The sequence below is a fragment of the Hirundo rustica genome, chromosome 28 (assembly GCF_015227805.2).
Source record: "Hirundo rustica isolate bHirRus1 chromosome 28, bHirRus1.pri.v3, whole genome shotgun sequence".
NCBI lineage: Eukaryota > Metazoa > Chordata > Aves > Passeriformes > Hirundinidae > Hirundo > Hirundo rustica.
In genome coordinates, this window is record NC_053477.1 from 3,315,695 (window position 1) to 3,325,272 (window position 9,578).

The 9,578-nt window shown below is 51.8% G+C and overlaps 1 protein-coding gene across 1 annotated transcript; it reads right to left on the reverse strand.

Moving 5' to 3' along the window:
• Positions 1-6,438: 6,438 nt before the first annotated feature.
• SLC25A37 (solute carrier family 25 member 37) lies at positions 6,439-8,696 on the reverse strand. Its single transcript, XM_040087602.2, has one exon. It carries the CDS (start codon positions 8,678-8,680, stop codon positions 8,180-8,182), a length of 501 nt encoding a protein of 166 aa, XP_039943536.2. The 5' UTR covers positions 8,681-8,696; the 3' UTR covers positions 6,439-8,179.
• Between the last annotated feature and the right edge of the window lie 882 nt (positions 8,697-9,578).

A 9,578-nucleotide genomic window follows, 5' to 3' on the forward strand; every position in this document is an offset into this window, starting at 1 on the left:
CTCGCTCCTGTGGAGGAGTCTCTGAGGATTCCCAGATTCCTGCCCCAGGAATTCCCAGATTCCTGCTCCAAGAATTCCCAGATTCCTGCTCAAAAAATTCCCAGATTCCAGCTCCAGGACTTCCCAATTCCTCCTCCAGTAATTCCGAGATTCCCCCTCCAGTAATTCCCAGATTCCTGCCCCAGGAATTCCCAGATTTCTGCTCCAGTAATTCTCATTTCTGCTCCAATAATTCTGAGATTCCTGCTCCAAAAATTCCCAGATTTCTGCTCCAGGACTTCCCAATTCCCCCTCCAGAAACCCCCAGATTCCTCCTCCAGGAATTCCCAGATTCCCACTCCAGTAATTCCCAGATTTCTGCTCCAAAAATTTCTGCTCCAGGACTTCCCAATTCCCCCTCCAGGATTTCCCAGATTCCTCCTCCAGAAACCCCCAGATTCCTCCTCCAGGAATTCCCAGATTCCTGCTCCAGGAATTCCCAGATTCCCCCTCCAGGAATTCCCAGATTCCTGCTCCAGGAATTCCCAGATTCTGGCCCCAGGAATTCCCAAATTCCTCCTCCAGGAATTCCCAGATTCTGGCTCCAGGAATTCCCAGATTCCTGCTCCAGGATCCCTTTTCCAGGGAGCGCCCGGACAAACCAAAAATCCCAAATTTGGGCCAAACCACCCCCCAAAAAAAATCCCAGAGGAGGGGAGGAATTCCTGCTGCACCCTCAGGAATCTCCACGGCGCAGAATTCCCAGAAATCCCAGGGAAAAAAAACCCAGGAGTTTTCCATTTGGAGCTGAAACGTTCATTCGATAGTGGATAATTAACAATTTCGATATTTCGGTGAAGATTCCCAATTTTTTTTCCCTCCTTTGCCTCAGGGAGAGCCGAATCCCTCGGATCCTGACGCTGCCCAGCCCAAATTCCAGGGAATTCAACTTCCAGGGAATTATTCCCCGCTCAGCACCAGCACCGGGCACAAAGCGCTCCAATAAATGGGATTTTGGTGTTTTTTTCTCATTTTTATTCCAGAAAAAAAAAAAATAAAAGGGAGAAAATCCAAAGCAGCTCCAGCATTTCCTGGGATTTTCCCTTCAAATCCCGCAGGAAATTTAAGAGAAACCTCAGCAAAGAGCTGCTCCCTCCCGGCCTCCTTATTCCAGAGGAGGAAAAACTCCGATTCTTGGGGAATTTGGGAATTTTCTCTGCCGCGGGAGCCGCAGCTCGCGGCTTTGCTCGGGAATTTCCCGACAGGGAGAGATCCAAAACTCTCCAGCGGCTCCTAGAGGAGCGGGAGCGCCAGGAGGAGCTGCGGGGCTGCGGAATTCCTCCCGGGATGGATTTTCCTTCTCCAGGATGGGTTCTCCTCATCCCAGGATGGATTTTCCTTCTCCAGGATGGGTTCTCCTCATCCCGGGATGGATTTTCCTTCTCCAGGGCAGATTCTCCTCATCCCGGGATGGATTTTCCTTCTCCAGGGCGGATTCTCCTCATCCCAGGATGGATTTTCCTTCTCCAGGGCGGATTCTCCTCATCCCAGGATGGATTTTCCTTCTCCAGGGTGGATTCTCCTCACCCCAGGATGGATTTTCCTTCTCCAGGGCAGATTCTCCTCATCCCAGGATGGATTTTCCTTCTCCAGGATGGATTCTCCTCATCCCAGGATGGATTTTCCTTCTCCAGGGCGGATTCTCCTCATCCCAGGATGGATTTTCCTTCTCCAGGATGGGTTCTCCTCATCCCGGGATGGATTTTCCTTCTCCAGGGCAGATTCTCCTCACCCCAGGATGGATTTTCCTTCTCCAGGGCGGATTCTCCTCATCCCGGGATGGATTTTCCTTCTCCAGGGCGGATTCTCCTCATCCCAGGATGGATTTTCCTTCTCCAGGATGGGTTCTCCTCATCCCAGGATGGATTTTCCTTCTCCAGGGCGGATTCTCCTCATCCCAGGATGGATTTTCCTTCTCCAGGATGGGTTCTCCTCATCCCAGGATGGATTTTCCTTCTCCAGGGCGGATTCTCCTCATCCCAGGATGGATTTTCCTTCTCCAGGATGGGTTCTCCTCATCCCAGGATGGATTTTCCTTCTCCAGGGCGGATTCTCCTCATCCCAGGATGGATTTTCCTTCTCCAGGATGGGTTCTCCTCATCCCAGGATGGATTTTCCTTCTCCAGGATGGGTTCTCCTCATCCCAGGATGGATTTTTCTCCTCCTGGGATGGATTCTCCTCATCCCAGGATGGAATTTCCTCCTCCAGGACGGAATTTCCTCCTCCCAAAAGAACTTTTCTCCTCCTCCCAGGATGGAATTTCCTCCTCCAGGATGGATTTTTCTCCTCCAGGATGGGTTCTCCTCATCCCAGGATGCGTTTTCTCCTCCAGGATGGAATTTCCCCCTCCCAAGAGAACTTTTCTCCTCCTCCCAGGACGGATTTTCTCCTCCCGGGATGGATTTTCCCTCTCCCAGAACAGATCTCTCCCCCCAGAATGGATTTTCCTTCTCCCAGAAGGATTTTTCTTCTCCCCAAATAGATTTCCTTCCTCCCAGGATGGATTTTTCTTCTCCCAGGACGGTTTTTCCTCCTCCCAGGATGGATTTTTCCCCTCCCAGAATGGATTTTCCTCCTCCCAGGATGGATTTTTCCCCTCCCAGGATGGATTTTCCTCCTCCCAGAAGAGTATTTCCCCCTCCTAGGATGGGGTTTCCTTCTCCCAGAATGGATTTTCCCCCTCCCAGGACAGATTTTCTTCCTCTCAGAATGGATTTTCCTCCTCCAGGAGAACTTTTCTCCTCCTCCCAGAATGGATTTTCCTCCTCCCAAAATGGATTTTCCCTCTCCCAGAACAGATTTCTCCTCCCAGAACAGATTTTCCTTCTCTCAGCATGGATTTTCCTTTTTCCAGAATAGATTTTCCTCCTCCCTGAATTGATTTTCTTCCTCCCAGAATAGATTTTTCACCTCCCAGCAAGGAATTTCCTCCCCCCAGGATGGATTTTCCTCCTCCCACGATGGATTTCCCTTCTCCCAGGAAAATTTTCCCCCTCCCAGGACGGATTTTCCCTCTCCCAGGATGGATTTCCCTTCTCCCAGGACGGTTTTTCCCCTCCCAGGATGGATTTCCCTTCTCCCAGGATGGTTTTTCCCCTCCCAGGATGGATTTTTCCCCTCCCAGGATGGATTTTCCCCCTCCCAGGAGAATTTACCCTCTCCCAGGAGAATTCTCCTCCTCCCAGGATGGATTTCCCTTCTCCCAGGATGGATTTTTTCCTCCCAGGACGGATTTTCCCTCTCCCAGGACGGATTTTCCCTCTCCCAGGATGGATTTTCCTCCTCCCACGATGGATTTCCCTTCTCCCAGGAGAATTTTCCCCCTCCCAGGACAGATTTTCCCTCTCCCAGGACTGATTTTCCCTCTCCCAGGATGGATTTTCCCTCTCCCAGGACGGATTTTCCCCTCCCAGGATGGATTTTCCCTCTCCCAGGATGGATTTTCCCTCTCCCAGGACGGATTTTCCCTCTCCCAGGATGGATTTTCCCCCTCCCAGGATGGATTTTCCCTCTCCCAGGATGGATTTTCCCTCTCCCAGGAGAATTTTCCCCCTCCCAGGATGGATTTCCCTTCTCCCAGGAGAATTTTCCCTCTCCCAGGACGGTTTTTCCTCCTCCCAGGATGGATTTTCCCTCTCCCAGGATGGATTTTCCCCCTCCCAGGATGGATTTTTCCCTCAGGGACGAGCCAGCCCCTCCCCTCTTCCCAAATTAAAAAACAACCACCAACTCCAAGAAGCCCCCCAAAATTCCAAATCTTTTTATTTCCTCGAGCTCCAGTGACCGGAGCAGCATTTCCCACCCGGACCCTGCATTGGGAAACAGCAAAGAAAACACTTCCATTTTTTTATTTTTATTTTTAAATTTTATTTTTAAATTTTATTTTATTCTTGCCGAGGCGGGGAAAAAAAAATAAAAATAAAAATAAAAATCCAAAGGATAAAAAGGGATTGAGAACTGGAGAAGTTCCTCATCCTCCCTTGAGGAACTCTGTGCGCTCGTGGCGGGCAAAGCAGCAGAACTGGGTCAGAGGCCGAGCTGAAATCCAGGATTTGGGGTCAGAAACTGCACCAAAATCCAGGATTTGGGGTCAGAAACTGCACCAAAATCAAGGATTTGGGGTCAGAAACTGCACCAAAATCCAGGATTTGGGGTCAGAAACTGCACCAAAATCCAGGATTTGGGGTCAGAAACTGCACCAAAATCCAGGATTTGGGGTCAGAAACTGCACCAAAATCAAGGATTTGGGGTCAGAAACTGCACCAAAATCAAGGATTTGGGGTCAGAAACCACCAAAATCCAGGATTTTGGGTCAGAAACTGCACCAAAATCAAGGATTTGGGGTCAGAAACTGCACCAAAATCCAGGATTTGGGGTCAGAAACTGCACCAAAATCAAGGATTTGGGGTCAGAAACTGCACAAAAATCCAGGATTTGGGGTCAGAAACTGCACTAAAATCAAGGATTTGGGGTCAGAAACTGCACCAAAATCAAGGATTTTGGGGTCAGAAACTGCACCAAAATCAAGGATTTCAGCTCAGAATTGCAGCACAGCTCCCAAAGGCAAACTTGGGAGGGGATTTTGGGATGGGGAAGGGGATTTGGGACGGGATTTTCCCTGCAGATCCAGCAGCAGCAGTTGGGAAATCGGAAATATTCCTGCTGCAGGTGGAACCTCTGGAATGACGAGAACTGGGCTGGTTTTTTGGGATATCCAGGGGGATCCAAGGGGATTTTCCCTTCCCCATAAAAGATCTTCCTTTTCCAAGAAGGATCTCCCTCCTCCCATGAAAGTTTTCTCTCCTCTCGAAAGGAATTTTTCTTATCCCAGAAGGATTTCCCTCCTCCCAGAAGGATTTCGCTCCTGTCAAAATGGATTTTCCTTTTCCAAAATGGATTTTCCTTTTCCAAGATGGATTTTCCTTTTCCAAAATGGATTTTCCTTTTCCAAGATGGATCATTTTTGCTCCCAACCCTCTCCCAGGACGCCCAAACCACTTCCCAACATCGCCCATCCAGGAATTTGGTGCGTCCCTACTCCCAGGTTACTCCAAGGAGGAGCTGAGCTTCTCCCAAGGCAGAAATATCCAAGGAGCAATCAGAGGAAGAGGAGGATGGAGCGGGAATTCCAGAGGCTGCACCAAAAGCTGGAATCACCCACATCACCCCACATCTTCTCTCTTCAGCACTGAATTCCCAAAATTCCACCTCCATGGGGATTTTCCGGGCATTTCCGGCTCCGGGAGTGACTCTCCAGTTTCTCAGGGAAAAAAATCCCCAGCTCTGAGAGCTCCAATCCCACCAAATCCAGGAGAATCCAGCGGGATTTTCCCCATTTAAGGCACAGGGAGGCTTTGGCACAGGGATTTGTCCACAAAGACACAAAAAAAAAAAAAAAAAAAAAAAAGGCAGCAAAAAGCTCATTTCACACCGGGATCGATCCCAAAAGGCACACGGGGCATCCCCGAGAGGGAATCCTGGATTTTCCTGCTCGGAAAACTGCGGGAAAAGGATGAAATCTGCTCAGTGTCATCCCCAAAAATGTGATGGGACAATTCCAGGGCCACATTCCAGCCCCAGAGATCCCCAGGGACACCCCGGGGTGCCCAACAGGGGGAGAGGGGACACGGATCCTGGAATGGATCCCAAAAATCCTTCCTTGGCCGCTGGTCTTCCAAAGGAGCAGCTAAACCTTGGGATTTGGGTCGGGAAGGATGGAATTTATCCCGGGATTCAAATGGGAAATGGACCCTGGAGCTGGAATTTGCACATCCAGGGTCCCAAAAATCCCTCCTGATGTCCCAAGGGAGCAGCTGAAGGGATGGAATTTGCTTTGGGAAGAGCAATTCCCAGCTGGAGCAGGCACACAAGGAGGCTCCCACCCTTCCCACTCAGCATTCCAAGCAAACCAGGAAAACCAAACTCGGGGAATGAGGAGCTTCTCCAGGTTGGGATTTCCCTCTCCAAGTTGGGATTTTCCTTCTCCAGGTCGGGATTTTCCCTCTCCAGGTTGGGTTTTCCCTCTCCAGGTTGGATTTCTCCTCTCCAGGTCGGGATTTTCTCTCTCAAAGTTGGGATTTTCCCTCTCCAGGTTGGGATTTTCCCTCTCCAGGTTGGGATTTTCCTTCTCCAGGTTGGATTTTCCCTCTCCAGGTTGGATTTCTCCTCTCCAGGTGGGATTTTCTCTCTCCAAGTTGGGATTTTCCTTCTCCAGGTCGGGATTTTCCCTCTCCAGGTTGGGATTTTCCTTCTCCAGGTTGGATTTTCCCTCTCCAGGTTGGATTTCTCCTCTCCAGGTAGGGATTTTCCATCCCCAGGCTGGATTTTCCCTCTCCAGGTTGGATTTTTGTCCCTCCTGGACAGGGATCAGCAGCAGCTTCTCGCCAAGCCCAGCCTGGGAGACGCCTTTGGATCCGCTCTGGGATTTTCCCAAGGATTTTGGGGCGGCTTTGGAGCTGCCAGGGATCCTGTAAAGAGCAGCTCCAGGATCCTTCCTGGGAGCAGAGCAGCTCCAGGCACTGCTGGGATCCCAGGAGAGGTCCTGGAATGGGATCAGGGCTTCAGGGAGGAGAAAGTGGGAATAAACGCGGGCAGGGCGGAGGCCACAGCCAATAAAAATGTACCTTTAGCGAGCTTAAAACGCAAAATAAAATCGGTAAAAAATCCGCAGCTTCAAGAGCGGGAAACAAAAACCCCAAACGGAATCGAGCTTTTTCCTTCCCGCTCTCGCCCACAAAGGGATTTTGGGATCGTTTTCCCGAAGTTGTCCCCAATTCCTCGTCCCCTCAAGTACCTTGACGAGTATCCAGGCCACCACCTGGGTTCATTAAAGCAAATCTGGCAACAAAATCAACGATTTTGGGTTTTCCTTGGGCAGGAGGGACCCGAGCCCTTTTCTGAACAGCTTCGCAGCCAGCTGTAAAAGCCTTTAAAAACCCACCCAAATCCAAATGCCTACATAGAAAAATAAAGGATAAACATTATCCAGCTATTTCATATTTATATAAAAATGAACTTCTGCGCCAGGACTTTTTTTTTTTTTTTTTTTTGCTTGTTTCTTTGCTGTAAAAATAAAATTAAAGATAAAAAATAAAACAAAACAAAAAAAACCAGCTTAGGTTGGATAACCTAAACCTTCAACGAGGAGTAAACTCCAGCTTCCATCTTTTTTCCCAGGAAAAGAGCAGTTTGCAATCTCACTGCCGCAAAATAAAGTTATTAAATATATATATATATTAATATAAAAGTCTGTATAAACTCTTCTTTTTGTTGTTGGTGGTGGTGTTGTTTAAGGAAGGGAAGGGGACACTGCGTGACCGGGAATTCCATGGGGACAGAGATCGGGAATTCCTGAGGACACTTGGTGACCAGGAATCCCAGGGCTCAGAGTGACCGGGAATTCCCTGGGGACACTGAGTGACCAGGAATTCCTGGGGAACACCATGGGAATCCCTGGGGACCCTCAATGACCGGGAATTCCTGGGGAACACCATGGGAATCCCTGGGGACCCTCAATGACCGGGAATTCCATGGGGACATTCAGTGATCTGAAATCCCTGAGGACACTTGGTGACCACGAATCCATAGGGACACTCAGTGACCAGGAATTCCATGAGGACACTGAGTGACCAGGAATTCCCTGGGCACATTCAGTGATCAGGAATTCCCAGGGTACACTCAATGACCAGGAATTCCATGGGGACACTGAGTGACCAGGAAATCCATGGGGACACCATGGGAATTCCCTGGATACACTCAGTGACCAGGAGATCCATGGGTACACTTAATGACCAGGAATTCCATGAGGACACTGAGTGACCAGGAATTCCTGGGGAACACCACGGGAATTCCTGCAGACACTCAATGACCGGGAATCGCTTGAGGACACTCAATGACCAGGAATTCCCTGGATACACTCAATGACCAGGAATTCCATGGGGAACACTCAATCACCAGGAATTCCCAGGGTACACTCAATGACCAGGAATCCCCTGGGGAACACTCAATCACCAGGAATTCCCAGGGGAGCCCCACGGGAACCCCACCCCGGGGCAGGGAAGACGCCGAACCCACCCCGATTCCCAGCCGGGCTACGCCGGGACGGGGCACGGCGAGCTCCCCGCTCTCCTCTCCCCTCCCTCACGAGGACGTTTTCCTCTCCAGCGCGTGCCTGGTGAGGAAATACTTGAAGAACTCGTACACGGACCAGGCAATGGCCGTGGAGGGCATCTGATAGATCACCCGAGCCTGGACGCCCTTGAAGAAGCCGGGAAGCCCTCCCAGCTGGTAGACGGTGCTGAAGGCGTTGGCCATGCCCGACAGGTGGCCCCGGATGTTGAGGGAGCTCAGGGCCGTGTTCTCCTGCGTGTTGAGCAGCGTCTTGCACACGTCCAGCGGCGTGGTGGCGGCGGCGGCCGCGGCTCCGGCCACGGCGCCGGCCACGATGTGGGAGCCGGGGTTGTAGCGGCGCTGGGGGTTGAGGTGCTCCTGCAGGAGCTCGTAGGTGATGAAGTGGATGGCCTGGAAGGGCACGTTCATGGTCAGCTGCGTGGTGTAGCTGCGGTAGAAGGCTCCCAGGCCCTCAGTCCTGCGCACCGTCCGCACGCAGCCCAGCACCGACGTGTACGGAGAGTTGAACATCTGCAGCCGCTGCTTCACCACTGCCGGGGGACAGCCAAGGGACACGGCTCAGGGGGGAATGGTGGGCTGGGACAGACCCCAGTGCGACCCCAGGGCAGGTGTGGGGACAGCCAGGGGACACGGCTCAGGGGGGAATGGTGGGCTGGGACACACCCCAGTGTGACCCCAGAGCCAGGACAGGTGTGGGGACAGCCAGGGGACACGGCTCAGGGGGGAATGGTGGGCTGGGACAGACCCCAGTGTGACCCCAGAGCCAGGGCAGGTGTGGGGACAGCCAGGGGACACGGCTCAGGGGGGCTGGGACACACCCCAGTGTGACCCCAGGACAGGTGTGGGGACAGGGACATGGCTCAGGGGGGAATGGTGGGCTGGGACAGACCCCAGTGTGACCCCAGGGCAGGTGTGGGGACAGGGACATGGCTCAGGGGGGAATGGTGGGCTGGGACAGACCCCAGTGTGACCCCAGAGCCAGGGCAAGTGTGGGGACAGCCAGGGGACACGGCTCAGGGGGGCTGGGACAGACCCCAGTGTGACCCCAGGACAGGTGTGGGGACAGGGACACAGCTCGGGGGGGGTCTGGTGTGGTGGCACAGACCCGAAAGTGACCTCAGGGCCAATCCCAACCTCCACTTCCTCACCCAAACCATCCCCTGAGCTGCCAAGCGATCCCAGAGCTTGGGACAGCGAGGGGACAGCTCAGAGCTCAATTCCTAATTAACCCCTCTCGTCAGGCTCCATTAATGACTCTTTAGTTCTAATGAACCCTTCTCAGGCTTAATTAATGACCCTTTAGTTCTAATGAACACCTCTCCTCAAACTTAATTAATGACCCACTAGTTCTGATGAACTCCTCAGGGTTAATTAATGACCCACTAGTTCTGATGAACTCCTCACGGTT